Consider the following 23,494-nt stretch of genomic DNA (forward strand, 5'->3'; position numbering starts at 1 on the left):
TGCACACAAACGAGCACGTGAACACGCACGAGGGCGTTGGTGCGAGAAGAATGAGGAACACGCAGCGATAGCGCACCATTTTTCACGAAAACCTGAAATATGTCTATGATGAGTAAACCAGATTTAACATTTTCAGAAGTCATTAATAATGTCAACAACAACTTTTCCAAGAGATTAACCAGGAGGTACAATTACAAATCCATCTTCCAGCTCCTTATATGATAGGATGTAGCTGAGAGTGTTAATGCATCATAGGCTGTTCTGAATGAGGCCATATCACATCAGAATTATGATGTGAAGTCAGCATCGTCTCACTTCAGCTTCTCTGTAGTGACATAGTTAGCGGTATGCTAACATCGGCTAATATTTTTCCTCTCGTAACAAGTAGGATTACCACCCTTAAAATGCAGAATTGTCCTGTAAAGATTCATATTTGGTTATTAGCTAGAGCGCAAAGGCAGAGACCAGTGTCTAGAGTGGGAGTTCTGGGAGGAAACGCCGAGTGTCGGGCTTGGTGGTGAGGCCAGGACCAGCCGGGGTCACAAACATTCATCTCCAGGACAAAAAAACCTGGCAGGCCATCACTCAAAACGAGAATCTTATCACTCGATTATCTCCAGTTTTATTAAAATTCAACTGTCCAGCATTATATTCATGTTTAAAATCCCACACACCCAGTTTATGACTTTAAAATCTTCATCAGCCACTTTTTCTCCTTGAGCTACTCAACATGGCTGCATCCTACACATCATCACTCCCTCTCATGCTGTACTGAAAATTAGGCACGAACCCCCCCTTCCCCGGGTGGTACCAGGATCCTCACCAGGCAGCTCATTAGAATTGTAGATGGGTCGGTCCGTGACTCAAAAGCAATAGTGAACGAGCTGCTTTGTTTTCCCCTCTCCCAGCCATCCTGAGGAACACATCCATTTTGCAGCCTCTCCATCTCCCTGCACATTTTTTTCTACAAAGTGAATTAATGAATTCCTAAAGATGTGGCCCATATTATGCAGAGTAGCCCCCCCCCCCCCCCCCCCCCCCTTTCTTTCACTCAGATAAACTGGGGAGAGGAGTCGCTCTATCAAATCTACCTGTAATTAGGAGGAGCTGGTGTACGCATCCCGACTGCTGCACCGCCCTGCTCGGTCGGCAGGTTTTGGATCTTTTATCTCTTCTTCTTTCCTTTTCTCGCTATCTCCCCTGGTGTCATTTCTCCCCTCCAGAATTAGCGTCTCTGCCCCGCATTTCAGTGGAGAAGAGGATTTGTATAATTTACGAGGGTATCTTCCAACTTCTGTCCAATCTCTCTCACTTAGTAATTCTTTTATTCCATCTTCTTCGTTTGTGTCTCTTTCCTCCTGTTCACTTATCTTCCACCCAGGGATTCCCTTTGCTGCTCTGAGTGCTTTGCTTCTCTAATCAGTCCCCCACGTGTCACCCTCACTCTCCCTCCCTCTCTCTCCACCCTCGTATCCGTCTCCCTCGCTGTGTCTCATAGAGAGCCAGTTTCCCTGCCTTTGAACCACTGTGTCGTTTGCCCTCTGAAGACTTGGGAGCACTTTTTCTTCCAAACAGCCCGATCGGATCTGCTCGCAGGCGGCACTAGCGGAGGCCTGTTTGTCTCCAGCCTCGCTCCCCGCGTCGCAGCGCCAATACTTCGGACTCAGCTTTAGTTACAAATAATACTTGCTGTTTTAGCACTGAGTTAACAGTATTAGGACAAAGCCGAAGTTTATTTCTGATTCGTAGCTGACTAACAGGCAGTTGGGAGAAGTTAAGGCAAAATGAATTCACTGCCCAAAGAAGCAAAAAAAGAAATATCCTAGTGTTCATTAAATAGAATAATAGAAAAAAAGTTTCAGTGGTTGTCAGAAAAAGTTCAACTGTTGCCGTACATGTCATTGCGCAATAAATGGACAATGGGGGGGGGGCAGCCGCTCAGCACGATAGATTTATTTTCCCTTTAATTTCCCCTTTAACTGTCGAATCAGAAGCAAACTTCAGCGTCGTGTTTTACACGTAGCTTCCTATTACTGATAGCGACACTGTGTTTGTGAGCTAAAAAGGAAAGTATTTATTTGTTACTAAAGTCTAAATGACCTGCGCGGCATTTAGGAGCAGCCAAATGCATGGTTGCTATAGCTCATCTCAAAACTTGTTTCTTAACTTTCGCTTTTTTTACTCAACACCGAAGTTTCTCTCAAATAGCAAGGGGGGGGGGGCTCCTCGGGTTTTCTTCTCATGGATGAATAAAAATACTCTTCCGTACAATCACCTGCATTTCATGATTTCCTATTTAATAGTTATAGGCGTTGTTCTGCCGGTGCATATTATATTAGCATTAGAACTTACTTGAGTACAATCAAGTCCTATTATTTTTGCATTTGCAGAGTCATCGTCGTACATTCAAGCCTTTTTTTTCCAGCACTGTCAACTAAACAGGACAAACACTCAATAACTGTGAATAAAACAAGGCCAAACAGTCGGTTCTCAGATCACTTGTATGTTCAATCCACATGCTCCAAAAGGCATTAATGGGTTCTTTCTTAAACCAGAACCACTTTTTCTGTGAAAGCCTAATGCATAATTCAGCTTAGTATCAACACAAAGCTGTCCGACAGTCACAGTGGCCGTAATGAAAAGAGGTGAAATAATTCCTGTGTTATTATCACGACTGTTTCGTCTCCTGTAGTGGAGAGTGCTGTTGGCTCCAGTAATGAGGTGGTTGACTTGATTTATGCCGCCGTGTCTGCCGGGGAGACGGCAACACGCAGCTCCGTTCGTTAAACTGAGGAAGGGGGAGTCACTTCCAGCTGCTTTTAAGGAGAGAATTTCCACCGGATCCTTCTTCCGAAATTAAACACAACAGATTTGAAGCTTTCATCTTCAGTCTGGATCTGAAATATCAAACATACACATTTATTTTATAGATACAAGTGCTGAGCTCATCCTGTGTCCCCTGTTTTTACCTCTAAGTTTATAGTCAACGGCTCTCGGCAGAGTTAGTTTTATACGAGGGAAGAAAATGCATATTTCAGTCCTGCAAACCCATTTTAACTTCAGCGCTTCAGCTCACATTCAGATAAAGAAGACTATTATGCACACAGAGCCACAGGACAGGAAATCTCTGTTGTTCCCCACAGATGAAGGTAATTTATGTCAGCAGGTGGCACCTTTGTCCGTCACTTAAATGAACAGCTGAAAATAGCCACTCCGCAGTGGGACCTCGTTATTCTGCCCCGGAGCTTCTAACATACATATTCTCCGCCTGTCCCTCAGGGTTTTCCACTGTCGTGTCCCTCAATCACGAAGCATCATACGCTGTGTTTGTGTCGCTTATGTTTTCCCAGGAAATAAGGAAGCAGGAGTGGACGGCCATCATTCCCAACTCTCAGCTCATCGTCATCCCCTATCCCCACGACAATCCCCGCAGGTACAGATAACACACTATACAGTCGATAGATAGCTGGTACAGTTTGTTTACGGACGCACAATCTGCTACGGAACACATTTGGCTTTTTAGCAGCCCTATTGGACGCCATTAAAGGACACACTCTGCATAATGTAAATGTAATTCCCTCCTCCGCAGGCGCTACCGGTAGGCTCCGGCTTCACAGCGTGTTGTCATATTATAATTGTGTCCATGTCATGCGAGTCCCTCGAGGAGCTCCAGATGGTTATTCAACACTCACAGGAACGTTTCAGCCTCCTCCATATAGGACATGATTGCACACTGTTCGACACTTATTTCCTCGCCGTGGTCGCCTGCGTGGTGGCGCAGAGAGGCGGCTCCACGCGCAGCCAATCAGAAAGAGATCTTTGGTCTTCCAAACCTCCTTAGATGATGCATTCATGATGCACTTGGATGGAAAAGTATAGAAGACAGGAAATGAATGAATCATTATATATTCACGTTGCTGGTAGTAGCTCCTGCACTGGCCGTGACCCTATAAAGTGTCAGGTAATAGGAACTGGATGCATTTTTTTAGCTTTATTAGGACAGCCTCGTCATGGCAACCAGGACTGTGACACCCCTCCCCCCCTTTTCATCCTGTATTCTGCTCTTTAGTTGGAGTGCGAAATTGTACCTCACCCCCAGCAACAGTGTGTTGCTGACTGCCATCGCACTGATCGGGGTGTGTGTCTTCATCCTCGTCATTATTGGAATCCTCCACTGGCAAGAGAAGGTTAGGACACACACACACACACACACACACAAACTCTCAAGCACCGCTGTGTAGTTATGGCCTCTTCCTCATAATTTACTGCTCTGCATGTATTTAAATGTGCTGTGTGTGTATTTGTGAGACCGGATTGATGACAACCAGCAGCAGATTGTCTCACTGTCCTCAGTCCCGTTGTCCCCTCGCCCCCCCGCTGACCCTCACGTCCTCTACTTTTTTATTGCTGCTCTCTTCTTTCCTCTAAAACATGAAGAGAGGCATCTTGACGGCTCATTTAAGTCCATTTTACATAAGCCGTCGTGCGTAGATGGTTTAACAAGGGCATAAGTTTCATTTTCAGATGGAATCAGGAGTGGAACATTCCGATCCTTGAAAGTTTCCCTTCCCTCTGCTGTCTTCTCTCCCCTCGCTGTGCTAATGCTGTTTCCAACACTGAGAGGTGCATCAGTCAGTTGGCATCTCCTCCGAGCCATCTGCTGTTGTGTGTGCATCGCGTGTGCCTTCACACGCATGTTTGTTTGGACTTGGCCACGCACGCAAGTTCCATACAACACGGGTGCGAGTGCGCGAAGCAAGTAGACGGGCGTTTGGACCGAATGTGTCGTCCTGTGTGGAATAGAAGATCCAGAGGAGGTGTGGTCTTAATGGGGAGCCAGGTGGCAGAGTTATCCAGCCTTCTTTAAATGTGCAAAGAACCAGTCAGAGCCACCAAGAGGCTCCGGGCCCGTTTCCTACAGGCATATTCTATAGATATCGTATCGTACGTCTGGCCGATGCTCTGAAGGAACCTTCCTGGATGTGATGAACAGCTCTAAAGTCTAAATACAGGTGAGACTTCATCACATCCAGGAAGGTTCGGCCAGACGTACGATACAGTCAACATCTATAAAATATACATGAAAGAAAACCTAAAAATATTATTAATGTATAGAAAAAAAATATTTATACAAGATTCAAACAAGGGAGTAAGAAGTAAACACTTTTTATTGTCCCACCTTTTATTATTGCTTCATATACAAATATGTCCTACATTAACTCTTATACAGTTATATGAGACAAATACACACTACAAAACATATAAACCATCGATTAAACACATATACACGACAAAATGTATACTATGTATTAAATGTACAATATATAAGTAAAAATAGAATCCTAATACACACACCTGTCCATCCATCCATCCGTATGTACATATTGGATAGATATAATATTTATACCTAGCATATTCAAGATTTACTTTATTCATCCCCGTAGGGAAATTGAATTGAATTGAATATATAGAACTATATAGCATACGAATGAACTGATGATTGATTTATTTATACCCACATCACACACCTGGTTAACACAGCTCCTCTTTCACTTAGTAACTAATGAATTGTTTTTATATCTTTTTATAAACATACTTGTGTTTTAGCTCCATATTCTGTTTGTTCCATACAGTCGCCCACAGCTTTATATTTGCAAATCAGAAGAAAAACATACCATAAATGTCCTTAAACAGCAAAGTTCACTCAGTCCTTTACTCCAACCTTGAATCGGTTGTATGTATAAATAAACTCATCTTTTCTGAGGCCTGCTTAGCAACAAGAGTTGTTATTACTGTGTAACAATGCCCTCGGCAAAATAGTGGGTTGGGTTTTTTATTCACATCTCCAGGAAACCCCAAACCTGTCACACGTCTCCTCCTCCCTTATATGCTGATGCAGCTGGTAGCATGTCGCTCTGTCCCACTATAGCCAGTCCATTTAGCCTCTCTGTCCCACTATAGCCAGTCCATTTAGCCTCTCTGTCCCACTATAACTAGTCCCTATAGCCTTTCTGTCCCACTATAACCAGTCCATTTAGCCTCTTTCCCACTATAACCAGTCCATTTAGCCTCTATCCCACTATAGCCAGTCCATTTAGCCTCTTTCCCACTATAACCAGTCCATTTATCCTCTGTCCAACTATAACTAGTCCCTATAGCCTCTCTGTCCCACTATAACCAGTCCATTTAGCCTCTCTGTCCCCCCAATATAACCAGTCCATTTAGCCTCTCTGTCCCACTATAACTAGTCCCTATAGCCTCTCTGTCCCACTATAACCAGTCCATTTAGCCTCTCTGTCCCACTATAACCAGTCTATTTAGACCCTCTTCCCCACTATAACCAATTAGCTATTACTAATTAGCAATAACTAGCGACACGGTTCTTCTCACCTGCTCCTTGCTGTCTCCAGTATCACAGCTCAACTCTTGAATCTGAGGTGTTTGTCCACTAAAGATCTCCTGGCAGAAGTGACGAGGACGAGGCTGTTGCAGCTCTGTGTTTCATTTCAATAATAAATAAATGCCTGTCGCTCTCTGAACCGAGCTGGGTGACAACTGTGATCACATCATCTGGAATATGCTGCTCTGCTTCCAATGCTGCTCCGCACATTCATGTTTCATCATGTCTCTCTTTAATCCCTGATTTGCTCTCCCCAAGTTTTACATGGCTGAGTTATTTATTTTTAAGGGCACGAGTGTGACATAAATCGTGGAGATGACAGATTAATGAGGGGGCTTTATTTGCCACTGTGTGGGGGTAACTTGAATCTGGAAGGGTTATCAGCCGGGGGGTTACTGAGCAGTCTTTAGCACTGGGATCTTTTTTTATTCAAATTTGAAACATAAAACAGCAGAATTACTTTCAAATATAATACTTAAAGTATCGTGGATTAAATCCCTGGAGGAGAAAGGATGGAGAGTCCAACTCTGCTTCAGACTCATGCCAGTCAGCATCACTTTCACTGAAGCACCTGTGATTACTAATTAATGTCATCGCGCCTTTTAATTATCACAGCCTTTTACTGCTTTGCTCAGCTGCTTGTTTGTGCACGTTAGGGTTGTTTTCTCAGCTCTACCTGTTACGCACAAGTGTGCATAACAGCAGTTGTGACCTTTTCCTGGATTTACTTTCATGGTTAGCTGGGCGCCACGGTGAACAAGTTTTAGTCTGTGTAATTGAATTTAAGTTGAACCTTAACTTTGAGTGTTCTGCTTTGTTTCTGTGTGTTTAGAAAGCAGATGACCGAGAGAAGAGGCAGGAAGCCCACCGCTTCCATTTTGATGCTATGTGATGAAGTGCATCCTGGGAAATCAACAGCTCCTCCGCCACTCCTTTTACGCTCCAGCCCCCCCCCCCCCCTTCCCACACACACACACACACAATATTTCACTGAGACTCATTTCAAAGATCCTTGTTTGTCCTAAAATGTTTCTTTTTGATACGCTTGACTCCGTTTGCTCAGACATGAAAAACGTATGTTCCAGTTTAGAAATTCATTCCAGTGTGGACGTCTAAGAGCTCTGGCAGCAAGGCTCCACACACACACACACACACACACACACACAGGCCAGATCTCCTCCTGCAGACACAGTATAGGCAGGGATTTCTTTGGAATGACCTCTGATGACAGCATGATCAACTCTGGCCTCTGCCCCCCACTGATATGATGCAGAGGAAGCCCTTTTGTTTCATTCAAAGCAGTGGATTCTGAGCAAAAATGCACCTGTGCAGAGCATCTTTGTCCCTAGCAACAGCGAATGGCCTTCGTCTGAACGGTATTTCACAGTTCCTAATGGCAGTGCCAAAATAAAAAAGCTTTCTCTGTTGCCTCCTTCTAACGCTCTCACGTCAGGCTTCTGTGGGTAAAACCCTTCTGTCCCCTTAAACCAAGCACACTCTATTCCAGCTTGTTGAAGGTGTCATTTTCTTTTTTGTTGTTGTTGACGGGTTGTCTTGTGTGGTCTGATATTTGCAATGAGGTTGTGCAATTATTTTTTTTAACAGAGTGAATGTAATTTATTTTGTTTTGTGGGTTTGATGTTCAAAGTGAGCGTTAAAATTACTAAATGATTTTACTTACTGCTGTTTGAAATAAAGTTTTTCTGGCTTACATCAACTCCGGATGACTTAGCTTTGTGTTGCTTCTTTAACAGTCGTCACTGCTGATGAAAGGTTGTTTTCTAGGCCTCTTGCTGCCTCATGTTAACAAAGAAAATGTAATTATTCTCTTAATATCAGTCAATAACCCAGAATGACGAAGCAAAACATAGGAACCGATCTCAGGAGGACTCAAAAGCTGGACCAAGGGCACTTTATTATGAGCAGGATGTGAATTCCAAAGCATCCTTGAATGAACTGAAAATAGCGTGAGCGGCAGAGAACTCTCCATGTTCGACCCTAAAACCAAAACTCACCACTGTTATTCCTCCCCTGGAGTCTTTTCATCAGATTTTCTTTATTTGCTTCCAAGGAGGCTTCAGGGGAATTCGCACGTAATCATCTTGATGCGTTTTTGTTTCTGAATTTTGTGAAGGAGAGGTGAAATTAAACTGCCTTCCGTTTTCCCAACGATGCCTGTCGGGCCCTCCGGATCCAGAAGACTTCAAGATTCACTCAATTAAATGAGCGGAGGGGAGGAATACCTGGCCCGAACACCAGAGGAGGGGATCTGAAGCCTGGTAGAAGTTAAGCAAATCACAAATCAAATCAGAAAATGATCACACCAACATTTACGTGTGTATGTGTGTGTGTGTGTGTGTGTGTGTTTTCCACCCTAAACAAAATCACACCTTTGACCTTGTTAACATGTCCAGATGGCGTTCTTTCATGTTCTCTGGCACACTGTCAGAAACACACAGGCAAGGTCACAACGGAGGATTTCTGTTGCCACCAGTGAAAGACAAACGCAGATTGTTGAAGGAATTCTGGAGAGCCTGGCTCTCAGCCTCTCCAGGAAGGAACGCTGACCGTGGGTCAGTTGCACCTGCTGGGGTGCAAATGGGCCGGCCGGACGACGGTGGTGGTGGGAAGCAAAAGGTGCCCTTGAAGTGATAGCTGTGCAGGTGGTGACCCTTCCCAGCATCCGACTCAGCTAGTTTTATATTTTTCCAGAGTTCCCACCACCAGATCTTGTCCAGGTACCAGCTCTTCCAGGTTTGCTGTGTCTCCCTGCATTGTCAAGACATAGAGGAGACACCAGAAGACCGACCAGTACACCAGATCCACCAGACTGGTATTTGCCACAGGACACCAGAATTGGCACCATTAGTGCCCTGTTCTCTCCTTAGCTGAAGGCAGGTTCCCACTGTGCAGACAGATGTTTGTCTGGAGACACTAGAGAATGTTCTGCCACCTTCGAGATCCTCCAGCGTGACGGGTCCTTGGAGGGCTGCACATACGTCCAGTTGAGGCAGACGGACTGAGATAAGAGCCTCTCGTTCATTGCCAGACCTGGTCCGCTGGAGTAAACCAGCACCTCTCATCTATCGCCACCATTTGCCATCACAAACTGTCGATGAGCTTACCGATGCCCTATTCCTTGTCTGGGAGGAGATCAGATGTAGGGAGTGTAAACCGCCATGTGGAGGCCACACACACACACACCTGAGCAGCATTAGAGTTGTCTGGAGAAAATCAAGAGAACTTGGATGAAGCTTTGATCTCATTTTGAGTCCTCTGGGTTTGTGGTGGGTTCCACTTATGGGTTCCACACCTACATGGGGTTTAAACCAGATGGTGACACGGTGGGAAAAGCTCAAGCTGTATCTGAAGGGCCTGAGCTGGGCTGTAAAGGCAGACAAGCCAGATTTTTTACATTTTTTATTTTTTTTATTTTTACAAACACCTGCTTAAAGCCTTTGCATCGTTTCCCCTATGTGTGCATCCTTTCTTTCCTGCCCTTCCGAGTGTCAATGTTTTAATTTGAAAGGTTTAACCGGAAAAATGATTTCTTGGCTGCACCTTGATTTTTCTCCTCTGTATAGAGAGCAGCGCCTGCGGCTTAAATGAGCCTTGTGAATCGTTGAGGTGCGGGCGAAGAGCAGAAACAAACGGACTCCCCTCCTCTTCCTCCTCCTCCTCCTCCTCCTCCTCCTCCTCCCCCTCTCTGTCTCTCTCACCCTCGCTCTCTCTCTTCCCTCCACCCATTTATCCATATGCGTCTTTTGGAGAGCTCCCTCTCTCTGTGCGCGTCAGTCCTACGCCCGTTATCTCCGCTGTAGTCCCAGTGGACGCGCTCTTCCCAGGGATGATGCCAAGCTGTAGCATCTTAATCTCCGGGTTAAACTGAAGAGGAGTCTCTGTCTCTGTCTCTCTCTCTGTCTCTCTCTGTCATGATGGATTTATTGGTAATAGACAAAAGTTGGATTGCGTGAAGCGCCTGGTGGACTTATGAAAATGGAAAGAGCAGAAGGGCGTTGTTAGAAAGGTGCTTTTGGGCTGGAATCACACCACGAGAGGAAATGCACAGAGGTGAGTGCGAGAATCCCGACGCGCAAACTCTCGTGTTGGACAGAGATGATTTCTTGTTGAGTTTGGGCAAAAGGCGTTGCTCGCTTTCATTAATTATGCTTGTAAAGTGGATCGATGGCTCATTTATTCTTTGGAAATATCACTTTAGGCACCTCTAAGGCACTTTGTAGAGCGTAAAAATGTCGAAGAGTCCTGCGCGCACAAAGGACCAGTTTAACACGATTGCCTCGTTTTTATCTTACTCATTATTGTAAAGCGAATTAAACGATTAACAAATAAGCTAAATGTAAACCGCCACATGGTACCTGTGTTTTTTACTGTGATTACAGGGGAAAAAATCACACTTGGACTGCACTTTATTTTTTTAAGATGCTGCAAAACCCCAAGGTGCGTGGTTAGGTCTGTCTAGCAAAGTAAAACATCCTTCCATAAATGACCTCCTTCCCCATAAATAATCAATTAACTAATCATTAATCGTGATTTTTAGTTTATTTGGGATTAGTTTTACGTGTAGTTATTTATGGACCGATGCTGATAGAGAATGTAAGGGAACCAGAGGTTCGGCGTTGACGCGCTGCGGTGCGTCCGCACGCGCGAGGCTGATGTGCCGCGTGCTAAAACAGGAACGTCACCCGCACAAATGTGGTCGATGTTCTCTGCGGTCCTCGGGCGACAGAAGCCCCCAGACAGAGGCGCGCTCGCCGGGTTATGAAGGGAAAAGTGTGTCCGACCGTATTTTCCCCCACGTCAGAATATTCACTGAATAAAACTGACAGCAAAAACAAAGTTTACGGGCAGAGGACGACGTCCCGCTGCGCCGGGCACGCGATGACTGCGCTCGTGCAGCCCAGTTGCTCCGGTGACACGCGCTGCAGCCACGCGCTGTCTCGCGCCATCAGCACCTGAAGCGTGCCGACGCGACGTCTTTGTGACGTGAGAAACAGGTTAAAACCGGCGAGTAATTACAAACTGCGTGTTCTTGCGACGATTAATGAGTAATAATTATACAGGATCAAATGTTATATAACTATAAATATAGTTACTGTTAGTATAATTAATCCATAGCTTAGTTAGCAGTGCAGGCTAACCTCATCTTCAGTCCACAGTGGCCTAATTTTCAACCTCATTTCAATTAGATGTTTAATGTGTTACGGACTTTTATATACATTTTTTAAATTATTATGATAAAAGAGATAAAAGATTGTAACTATTTAGCCAATGGATTATTTATAACCAGTACAAATGCCTTCACCTGAATTATTCAAGGAGTTCTTATTAAGTAGTTAGTAGTTTTCTTTATTGGTTAGCTTTTGTTCAACACAGCTTTCTGACTCCTACATAGATCTATTTCTGTTATATATTTAATAGTTTGGGTGATTTTAAGTCCCTGGTGTAATAGCACCTTCTTTTTCTTCTTGACATTTAATGGGCGCTTTATTGTGGCAGTATCAGTGATTCAGTTCAGACTCCCTCCTACATTATATTAGTGCCCACTGATGGAGACAGACATTATAATGCTGCAGCCTGGGCCCCTGTGCAGAATGAGTGCATCCTCCTCGGTGCAGCTGTGCTCACTGCTCATGTTGACCATGCATTGCTCTTAATTAGACCCCCCACCTACCCATGTCATCCTTTCTCTTTTCCCTTCTTCCTCTGCCTGCGTGCCATTATGCAATATGCCAGACTCATCCTTGCTCTCTAATTCAATGTGAGTGGGCCAACCTATTCCAAACTCAGTGGGGATCAGGTCTACAGCAGCTTATCAGAGCGAGGCAGTGTCAGAGAATGGACCATGCATGCCCTTAGTGCAGACTTCATTGTATTAAAGCATATTTCACCGATTGTGTGCAAATGCATGCTTGTCATCAGTGCTCTACGCCCAGCCGCCTGTAATCCCCTATCTTTTCTGCTAATGCGTAATGTATATGGTGCCTAGAGGCTGCAGATTAGAAGGTTAGAATATTAGTGTTTGGATATCAGTTGGTGGTTTGAATTTATCTTTCAACGAATGCCCTCGCTGAAAACGACCACTGCAAGCAGTTTATTTCCGCTTCCACTGTGTTCCTCAGCATCTGCTCTGACGATGGTTTGCTTCCTGGTTTCACTGCCAATTAATTAACTGAAATACTGGAAAAATCCCTGACTGTACACTGAGCAAAGGCTAATAAAAAGTATTGCATAGGAATAGTTTGCAGGTGACAGAAACTGGGCAGATGGTTTTAGCGAGAGAAAGGTGGGCCCTACTCAAATAAACAATATCTGCAGCTGAATTGTGATGATGAACAGCTGCTCTGAGTTACCAGATGATTCTTCACTAAATGCCTGTTTACCATCTACACGGACTCTTGATAAAATATGTCTGATGTCACATATACACAATGAATAGTTTCATTGATTATGCAATGACACTAATAACTTGCTTAAAAGTTGTATTAGTCTAGAATTGACAATAGTCACCAAGGCCAGATGGAATCCTTACTGAATCCAATCTCAGTTTTATTCTGCTGATTTCCATATCTTCAGTATTGAACACCAGAATTATTACGATGGCTGATGTCTTTTATGTTTTCTCTAGCGTGGATACTCTTCTTTCTAATAGAGGAGGGTTTTGCTCTGGCACAGAGAACTAAAGGTAAGCTTATTCCAAGTTTTATGTGAAAAGAAAAATCCATAAATACACAGAAATCCTTAAACAAACAGAGGGCTTTCTTGTGTTTGCCCCATCCCTTTTTTCCCTCCAACCTCATGAGCATTCCCTCATTGATCTGCCCAAATCAATAACCAATTTGTTTGTCTGTTCTCTGCCTTTTCGCTCCAAGATTCTCTGATCGAACATGGCAGCCAGAGCCCCAACCAGAACGACTGTGGCACATGGGTCCGCAACATCAACGGTGGCGTGTTCACGTCGCCGAACTACCCCAACACATATCCGCCTAACAAAGAATGCGTTTACATCCTGGAAGGTACAGCAGAACTCTCTCCCCTCCCATCTGCTGGACACAGGTTGTGCATCTGTCAGGGAACTCCAGCATCTGGAGGACATTGTTTTTTAAAACCTCATCTGATTTTCCTCCTCCATGACTACCGGGCAGCAGCCTGACATTTACCGAGTAAACCAGCCTGCATTTGTTTCCCCCCTGAAGATGTAACTCCTCAGAAAGAGAAGGAGACTAGTGTATTATGAGTTGTGGCTTAATCAGATCCATGCTGCTTTCACCTCTAATGGCGGCGTATCTAGTGTCTGTTGCTGTTTCACTGCTTCAAACAAACGGCACATGACTGGCAACCTGATGGGCAGCTGTATCGCAAACCGTAGAGGCAGCAGCAGATAAAAGCATTATTCACATGGAGGTATTGAGCATTGGTTTATATCTTGCACTAAATAAATGAACTGCTTGTTCACACAGTTCTACTGTCTCTGGGGCAGATTGGATGTGACATGCCCGGTTCTTCCCGCTGCGGTGAGAAGGATAATTCACTCACACACAGCTCAGGGGCTCCCCCTGTGGACAAAACCAGCCCGGCATGTTTGCTGCTGAATACGTGTCGCTCCATCACAGTGATGCTCAAAATAACATCACGCAGTGACCAATATAACCTGCCCTTTGGGGCCGTTTGGACTTGTTTGGCACTAGACTTTTAACTGAGCTGGAGAGTCAAACCTGTGTGTGTGTGTGTGTGTGTGTGTGTGTGTGTGTGTGTGTGTGTGTGTTCTTGTCCTCACTACAATTTGAGTACCAACATGTGGCTGGTCCTCACAAATTTAAAGGGCTGTTTGAGGGTTAAGCCGTGGATTGAAGATTTAGGTTAGGGTTGGGTTTAGGTTCGGGTTAGAGAAAGGATGCGTGTTAAAAAGGCAGGTCTGAGGTGACAGATAACTGATGTGCAGCAGATTCAAGCAACACTGTGACTTACATCAGGTTCCCTCCAATCACAACCTGACCAGATCGCTGCTTTTATTCAGGGTCATCGTTCCCCATCACATATTTAGAAGTGTTGGTGTCCGTGTGTAAATTATTATCCCAAACCACATTTATTAGTAGTTATTGAACCAACTAGCTTGTGTGCTGATGTTCTGCTTCTGAAATTGTGCAATGACTGAATGACGGCTGTATGAATGCACCAACCTTGACCTCTTCTTTTTCCTCCTGGTGGAGCATGTCTCCATGCCAGCAGTGATTCAGAGCTCAGCCTACATCCTCAGTGTTTTACTGTGACTCATCTCTTAAGTCTGGATTGTCCATAGAAATCATTTTGGCTTTGTTTTCTCCACTATTTCAGTATAATTTGAGCATGATATGCCAAATCGGTGCAGAAATGTAGTAGAAATTATATTTATAACGATTACAAATTTAAAAAGAAAGCACTAAGTAGATGATTTAACTCACTCTCTCACTCCAACGTTCGAATATGTTTGATTTCTTTCTATTTTTGAAAATTGTGAACACACTGTTCCTTCAGCAGTTGAACATTTAAGAGGCTTTTAATCTTTTCATCAAACTCTGATTCTGTGTTTCTTCTTTGTGATTTAATGAGGCCCGAAGAGGTTGATTCAGCCACAAAGTCAGAAAGAAACCCTTTCAATAGCAGGGAACAGACCTTAAAGTCTGGCAGAAACTTTTGGCTTTTATGTCTTAATTATACTTTATTTCTTCTTACCTGGCAAGTTTTTGCTCAGAGAAAGGCAGAGAAGGTATTTTAAATTTGACAGTTTTCTCTGTGCATCAGTGGTCAAGAAGGTTCAGTTATTGTGATATTTAAGTCAACATTGGAGAAAATCCCTCCTTTAGCAGCCTCTACTGAAAGACTGATTCACAACATCAGCTGAAAGTGCAGCGTCCTGAACTTTGAAACCCAGATTTACTCAGATTTTAATCTCCTCTCAGTTTGAAAGCCTTTCAGATTTTTCCTTTTGTTACATGATTTTGTTCTTTTCATGGCTTTAAACTTTTGCTTTCCCTCTGTTCCACTGCTGATTTCCCACCAAAGCCCTCCCCAGACAGAGGATTCAGCTGGCGTTTGACAAGAATTACTACGTCGAGCCCTCCTTTGAGTGCCGCTTCGATCATATCGAGATCCGCGATGGACCCTTTGGGTTCTCCCCGCTTATTGACCGTTTCTGTGGCGGAAAGAATCCAGGCCTGGTTACGTCAACGGGACGTTTCATGTGGATCAAGTTCACCAGTGACGAAGAGCTGGAAGGCCTCGGCTTCCGCATCAAATACACCTTCATCGCTGGTGAGGTGGCGCTGCGTCCCCTGCAGTTACGATAATCATGTTTCCAGCCAAGCACTTCGTGTCCCGCTTGCCCAGAAAATTCCAGATTTTTCCTGCTGACGCCCCGACAGTTCCTCTACTGTGTTGTTGAACTGAATTGAATTGAAATGAAATGAATTGACTTTATTGATCCCTTTGGGAAGGACCCCTAAGGGAAAGTGAAGATCCAGTAGCTCAATGCAATACAGGATAGTAGCAATACAGAGGTAAAATGTATAAAAATACAGCATATAGAATTCAAAATAGATGTCATATACAAAATACACAATGAAGTGCACATCTCTGCAGCTTTGATTTTATTACAAATTAATTTACAGTTGCATGTAAATGAAATTGAGTGTTTCTCCTTCCTATTTTTACCTGCTATCATTGACGTGTTGACTGGTTGAACATCCATTCTGGTCTTGCGTGGTCAGACCCGTGTTCTGTAAACAGAATCTCCATGAGAGCCTCCTGAACCCGACATGAGCAGGATTCTGCGCCTCTCATCAGAAGACAGATATTACCTCCCAGTAGACCCTCTCTGCTTTATCTGGCCTGTCTTAATGGCATCCTATCTTGTGTTCTCAGCTTACCAGTTTCTGATTAATGGGCTTCCCAAATCTTATCCCTCACAGACCCTGATTTCCATCTGCACGTGGGCGGACTGCTAAACCCCATCCCAGGTAAGCTTTTCAGTGTTTTACTGCTTTTGTGTTCGAGCTTTTTGAGGGGCTCATCTGAGAACAGAAGATCTCTGTGTCTGACATGAATGCTGAACTCACAAATGCACCTTGACAAGCACACAAACTTCCATAGAGTTCATGTGTGAATGTGCACCGATTGAAAACAGCATGCAGATGTGCCTTCTGTCATTTTACCTTTCTTCAACTTCCTCCCTTTTCCCATCCTAATCCAACATGCTCGATCTCAAATCCTCTGCTTCTTTAAATAAAATCCTCTATCTCTCCGTCTCTCTGTCATGTTCCCCTTCTTGTCTCAACTGTTTATAGCCTCTTCCTTCCTGATCCCTTCATCACGTGTTCACCTTTTTGTTCCCCCTCCTTTTGTCTCCTCATGCACCTTTGCTCTGCCTCTCCTCAGACTGCCAGTTTGAAATCAGTGGATGGGACGGGGTTATTCGCTCCAGTCAGGTGGAGGACGAAGAGCGAGTGAAACCTGGTGATGCTCTGGACTGTATCTGGACTATCAGAGCCCCTCCTCAGTCCAAGGTCGATAACATTCCTCCTTAAAATGGGTTAAATCAGTCTTTCAAGATTGGGGTTTACATAGCCAACAATAGCTGTGCTGTTAAATTCATGAATATCCACGCAACATAATACAATTTAACAGCATGGACCATTATTTCTGTAGCAATCTGCATGTTAACAACAGTATATTCCAGAAAATATCAGGACCGACGCCCAGGTGTCGAAATAAAACAGATCACAATTAAGCGGGGGGGAGTTTAGTAAGCTCTCATCTCATTATTGATCAAGAATATCAGCTACCAGATCAAAAAAGAAAGAATAAAGAAGAGAGGCAACAGCTCTGAATAGTTATTTATCTTATTGAACCATCCAGCAAGACAAAAGAATCGCGTTGATAGTTAGTTTAGGGTTTTTTTCCCAATATACTCAAGCCAATATCAGTTGAAATCGAAAAAAACCCTCTAATCCAAAAACTTGTGTTCGTATGTCTGTAATCTGTCAACCTGGGAAATACCATTCTGAACTGATGGAAAGAAACCATTACAGCCACCAGTCAAATGACTCGATGTAGAGACTTTATCTGAGCGTGTGTAGCATCATTGTGAGCTCCAGTCACACGGACCAGACCCCCCTCTGGACTCTCTCTGCGTCTCCCCCATGACTCCATGAGTCACCAGCATGTTCCTATAGGCTAATCTCTGACCACAAGGCAGCACACTGACACAATTCCATCCAGTTAGGTGCGAACCATCGGATGCACGCTTCTCTTAATCAAAACACCACATATAGAATATTGTACAGTCACACATTCTGAACTCATGAGGCCATGCAGTAACATTCATGCATGACATTCACGTGCACAGCCTGTTACACACATGTGTCGCGAAGCAGACAACTTTTCAATCCTGCAGCTAATCCAGGCGCCGGGGTTCCGCTTCAGCTCAGCGAAGCTGAGAGAACAGAGCAGTACGTTCGCACCCACAACCCTCAAGTCCTGCATGACAACACGCACCATTGTGTTAAAGGTAGTGAGATTTCACTGGGGCTGGCTGTTAGAGTCCTGGAGTGTAAATGCTGGTTGGACCAATGACACCAAGGACATGCGACACATTTCAGTGGTCCTAGAGTGGAAGCCATGGTTTAGCCCTGGTCCAGCATGCTGGTTCCAGTGCATGTTTAGAACCAGAACCCACTCGTTCCCTATCTGACAGCCACAGTCCATCTGGAGAGGCACGGATGCTTTGCTGCTTCAAACATCAGTCTCCCAAGCCTCTACCCAAATCATACCATCAGATGTATTATAACCTATACATTTGTTTAGATCAGTATGCTTGGAAATGGCAGATATATGTAAGTAGTGACTGTGTATTAGCGGAAAACAGGACGCTAATATTTAACTTTAGGGCCAAGCCCAGATATTGTCCCATCTCACTATTGATATGTTTATCCTCTGATGACAATAAATCGCTTTAAATTAAAACAATCAGAAGGTGAGATAAAGTATATACATTACCTTCACTCTGAACGTGCTGTGTTTCGGCAGATCTACCTGCGCTTCATGGAGTACCAGATGGAGCACTCTAATGAATGTAAGAAGAATTTTGTGGCCATATATGATGGCAGCAGTGCCATTGAAAACCTCAAAGCCAAGTTTTGTAGCACTGTGGCCAATGATGTGATGCTGGATAATGGCGTGGGAGTCGTGCGGATGTGGGCTGATGAGAAGAGCCGACTGAGCCGGTTCCGAATGCTCTTCACCTCATTTGTCGACCGTGAGTGACCCTTTTTTTTTCACCTCTACCTGAACTCTTTTGTCTCATCTTCCTCCCTCGCATCACTTGAATTATATCCTGCTCGCTTCTTACGACAACAAAAGCTTTGCTCGCTGGATGGGAGCGAATTTTTGTGCTTCAGAAGTCCGACCTTTTGATTGTAATGGTAACGTTTCTATCACATTTCAGTCGCCGCATCACGATAACCACAGGTTATTGGTTTATTCCAGAATGTGTTTAGAAGTATGATGTTCAAAAATGGTTTCCTTCATCATTAAGGACTCCGAAGTGCCGCGGCTAAAAAACCTGTATGTTTTTCTTATAATCTAACAGCCAGTTTCTCCTCTCGCACAGAGAAACTGTTCATTTATGTGCGTTCAGTCTGCTCCAGCCGTCACGGACACCTGCGGAAGTTTCATTTCGGCAAGCGAAGCTCATTAGGCCAGGCTTTAAATTCACATATGAGACACGTTTATCTACAACATTTATGGGCTGGAAGTCGTCAAAATGATTATTACAGCAGGGTGATGCTGTAGCAACGATATGTCACAAATGGGGAATAATGAAAGAGCTGATCTGTTTTGGTCTAAAACAAATAGCATAATGTGTTAATGTACCTAGAGAACATGATGATAAACAGGAAGCTAGTACATTTCTGAAGGGGGAGGAAATTTCTGACACATTCTGTCGCGTGTGCATCAGGAAGTGCCGTGCAGCAAAGCCTGTAATATTTGTATTAAATGCCTGAATAGACGGGAATATTAATTGCTGCATTCTGGAAACTTCCCAAACCTCGTCTGAATACCAATGTTGTCATCCACTCCTGTCACAACTTGGTAGCCTTTTAAATTCAGCACGGGTGGTTTATTTATTTTAACTCTGTGTTTTAAGACCATCAATAACCTTTAGTCACATGTCTCAGAGGGGTCCCTTCGATAACTCCCAAACTTTATCTAATTGTAGTCAGCAGCTGGAGTTATTGTAGAGTTTTCCACAAAAGAAGATTGTTCATCTTTCCCGATGTGTTCTACTCAAAAACTTCCTCTCACATAGTAAACAGGTGATAAAGCTTTATGCCCACACGTGGTCCATTTGCTTGTCCTTTTTCAAAATGATTTAATTGGGAGAGGCAGAATGCTGGGAACAGGTACGGGGATGGGGTGGGGGTGGGGGGTCAGTGTTGTCAGAGTGGGGCTGGGTGAAGCTGGTGGAGCAGATCGGTCTGTTTCAGCTCTGATAAAGACTCCCAGCGTAGCTGCAGCTCCTGGAGAAGAGACCAAAAAAAGAGAGAATGCAGGTGGAAATGTTTGTCAGAGGAGGGAAAAGGCAGCTGGAAACGGTGCTGAACTGCATGAGCGGCCTGTGTGGGCCGCGTTTGAGGGAGAGATCAGTTATATCTGCTCCGCTGGTGACCTTTTACGCTGGACTGTGCTGTTAATGTGGAGCTTTCGCTTTATATGTAGTCAGTGTTTGCACGTCGCCACAGATTTCCTAATTTTTATTTTACAACTGAAACATGAGCTGAGGCCTATTTGAAATCCAACACATCATGGTGATCCATGATTAACCGGTCATATTAGCACACTTTAAGGTTACTGGTGAGGCTGGTTTGACTGATAGCTTACATGTTGCAGGCCCACTGTGGGTCCTCGATAGTCATTTGTGAGGCTGCTGCTTTGCTGATGAACGTCTCTCTTTAATGAAGCGAAGGCGCGTTGTTTGTCCCAAAGCACTGTGGAGCAACGCAGGGCTCATTTACGTCTCACCGCCTCACAAAATCATCAGAATGAAAAATGTGTCGGCGTCTTCCTCCATCTTCACCGCGCTTCCTCGTAACTGGCAGCACATCGATCTTTGGAGCCCAGCAGCCAACAACAATTACCAGCCTTCTCAGTCTCTGCCATGGCACCTTTCATACACTAATGGTTACTTTAATGTCTGATGTCTCACAGCACCTGTCTGACCATTTTCACCTTATGTTGCTCAAAGCCACCATCACCCTTTTTCCTGTTCCTCCTCTTTGCCTTCTTTTTTCCACTTTTGCAGTACATTCAGTCTTTCTCTATTAGACTTCCATTATTTCAATAACATTATGCCTTTAAAAACATGCTGTTACAGATGTCTACAGTCAAATTATAGAGCTTTTATTACCACCTTTTACCGTGTAGATATCTTCTGCTCAGGCAGCTGTTTGTTGTTTTCTTTCTAAACTCTATTATCTATGTGTATCACCTTTTGCCTGCAGCTCCCTGTTCAGCCAATACATTCTTCTGCCACAGCAACATGTGTATTAATAATTCCCTGGTGTGCAATGGAGTTCAGAACTGTGTCTACCCATGGGATGAAAACCATTGCAAAGGTAAACATCTTTCTTTCACGGAGATATGTACTGTAGGCTATTTTGGCTGATTAGTAGCTTTCTTGGTTTTTATGCCTGCTGCGGCTTGTTCATTATTATTCTTTTTTGTTTTCTCCAAAACTTTTTTTCCCTGCAGAGAAGCGATCGAAGGGCCTTTTCCATCAGATCACTAAGACCCATGGTACTGTCATTGGCGTCTCTTCAGGCATAGTTCTTGTTCTTCTAATTATTTCCATCTTGGTCCAGATGAAGCAGCCAAGAAAAAAGGTAATTTAGCCCTTGGGGTAGATTTTCCTCTTTTTTGTTAGCAGGAAATAAGAAATGTTTCTCAGTGGAGACCCAGATTTAAAAATTCCAATTAGTTGGAAAATGCTGCATTGTTGTATCATCATGCAAAGTTTGATTTTGGTTCTTTTTCTTTTGTCAGGTTGTAGCTCGCCGCCCTGGTGTTTTCAACAAGGCGGGTTTCCAGGAGGTCTTTGACCCGCCCCACTATGAGCTCTTCTCCCTGCGGGACAAAGAAATGTCTTCAGATTTGGCTGACCTGTCTGAAGAACTGGACAGCTTCCACAAGCTGCGGCGGTCCTCCACTATGTCCCGCTGTGTTCACGAACACCACTGCGGCTCACAAGGCTCAGTGGCCACAGGTGGCAGCAGCATGAAACACAGCCGCACCACGCTGAGCTCCATGGAGCTCTCCTACCACAATGACTTCTCCAAGCCGCCACCCATGAAGACTTTTAACTCCACAGCCAGCTACAAGAAGAGCTGCTATGGTTACAAGCAGCACACACAAACTCACGATTGTGACCAACAGGTCATTGAGGACCGTGTCACAGAGGAGATCCCATGTGAGATCTATGGGCGTGGCGGAGGAGGAGCGGGTGGGGGGGCAACAGGTGGAATAGCTATGGGTGGAGGGCCATCAGGAATAGCAGGTGGAGGGATTGCAGGACCAGTAGGGATAACAGGAGGCGTAGGAATGGGGGGAGGAATAGGCATTGCTGGAGGGGTGAGTATGGTGGGGCCCAGTGGCATTGCCGGAGGTATTGGTGGTATGGGAGGAGCCTGTGGAACCCTAAGTATCCGTGGCAACAGCGCTCGTAACAGCACCACCATAGTTGACCCACAGCAGCGCTCCATATCCATGGACTTCTAAGTCCTAAAGGGGGGCAAAGAACATAGACACCGAAATAATTACATCTGCCGAATTACACAAAAGGAAAAAGAAAAGAAGACAGGAGTCGCAACGGTCTCGCATCGATTACTGCCAAACTCCTTTTTATCCCTCTGCCACCGCTGTCTAACGAGGCTTCTCTCAACATCTCAACCCAAGGTTTGGCTGGCAAAGAAGAATGAAGGAACAACAGAGGAGGATGAGGGTGATTTTGCTCTTCAGGACGCAGAGTGATGAGAAACTGAAAACACCCCCCGTCCTCTATTTAACTTTGATGTCATCTCTCCTTTTCATAAGAAGCGTATAATAAATGGGAGGGTCCCTGCATGCAGATCCAGACCTTCCTCTGCTGTCGGAAACAGACAATTACTGACACGCAAGACTGACTATTTACATTTATTCACCTGCCATGCACAGATATACAATATAGTGCGTGTTCTAATATTTGGAGTGATTATTTTTGTCAGTGTGCTGTATACAGTTAACACACACACACACACCCACACACACACATAATATTGCTTGTCTTTTAACTCTAATCTTTTCTAAAATCTTGCCCATATACCTGTGAACAAGTGTGGTGTTGATGATAAGGACAGGTTTTCTGTTGGAGATCATTATAAATTCAGTGATGGTGAAAATGATCATGTGATTAACTAGTCCCACCCCACCCTGAATAAAGGGGGTATGCGCCATTCAATCTCAGGAAGCGTATATGAAGACGTGGTCTTATTTTGGTTAGGGGCAAAAGGTGAAAGGCGAGAATAAATGTCTATTTCTATTAAGAGTAATTATTTATGGAGCGTTAACTGTGGTTCTGTGACTGGACTGAATCAAAATGGCAACCACCTGCACCCAAACCCCACCCTTACAAGAGGAAAATGTAAATTCTGAGTTTCCCTGTTTGTGAGTGTTTGGAACAAGCACAACCAGTTGCCCTACAGAGACTGCCACACAGCCTATATGGGACTCGTGATTTTAAATCCTAGTTGTATAGTTTATTCTGCTGAATTAAATGAGAGCTAACTCGGCTCCCTGCGAGTTTTTCCCCTTTTCTGAGGAAATAGCACCATCTGTTGGCTGGAGGTGTTACTGCAAGGTAAGGCACAAAAACTCGTCTGTGGACTATATTATTATTATTCCAGACTTTATGGATTTTCATGAATTTAAGAAGAATGTATAGATGGGATACTGAAGCCTTTACTACATGAAAAGTATGAATGCTCTGTTCTATATTAAGATGTATAA

At 44.2% G+C, this 23,494-nt stretch overlaps 2 protein-coding genes across 2 annotated transcripts in view; both read left to right on the plus strand.

Annotated features, from left to right (window-relative positions):
• Positions 1–8,117, plus strand: part of itfg1 (integrin alpha FG-GAP repeat containing 1) — a 95,606-nt gene extending 87,489 nt beyond the window's left edge. The window contains exons 16-18 of the mRNA XM_057017476.1: positions 3,351–3,433; positions 4,070–4,187; positions 7,233–8,117. Of these exons, the coding sequence (XP_056873456.1) occupies positions 3,351–3,433; positions 4,070–4,187; positions 7,233–7,292 (261 nt within the window). The 3' untranslated portion in view covers positions 7,293–8,117. The remainder of the gene's footprint in view (positions 1–3,350; positions 3,434–4,069; positions 4,188–7,232) is intronic.
• Positions 8,118–10,050: 1,933 nt separating this feature from the next.
• On the plus strand, positions 10,051–23,277 carry LOC130516402 (neuropilin and tolloid-like protein 2). Its single transcript, XM_057017466.1, has 10 exons — positions 10,051–10,471; positions 13,047–13,103; positions 13,291–13,434; positions 15,461–15,709; positions 16,366–16,413; positions 16,832–16,959; positions 18,482–18,710; positions 20,956–21,069; positions 21,206–21,336; positions 21,497–23,277. Exons 1-10 carry the CDS (start codon positions 10,462–10,464, stop codon positions 22,226–22,228), a joined length of 1,842 nt encoding a protein of 613 aa, XP_056873446.1. The 5' UTR covers positions 10,051–10,461; the 3' UTR covers positions 22,229–23,277.
• The last annotated feature ends 217 nt before the right edge of the window (positions 23,278–23,494 follow it).

The sequence above is a fragment of the Takifugu flavidus genome, chromosome 2, assembly GCF_003711565.1.
Source record: "Takifugu flavidus isolate HTHZ2018 chromosome 2, ASM371156v2, whole genome shotgun sequence".
Lineage (NCBI taxonomy): Eukaryota > Metazoa > Chordata > Actinopteri > Tetraodontiformes > Tetraodontidae > Takifugu > Takifugu flavidus.

Excerpts from the sequence above, each read along its gene's own strand:
- LOC130516402 (XM_057017466.1), top strand. Across the intron at positions 15,710-16,365 it reads CAAATACACCTTCATCGCTG|ACCCTGATTTCCATCTGCAC; the intron begins GTGAGGTGGCGC and ends TATCCCTCACAG. Across the intron at positions 16,960-18,481 it reads GAGCCCCTCCTCAGTCCAAG|ATCTACCTGCGCTTCATGGA; the intron begins GTCGATAACATT and ends GTGTTTCGGCAG.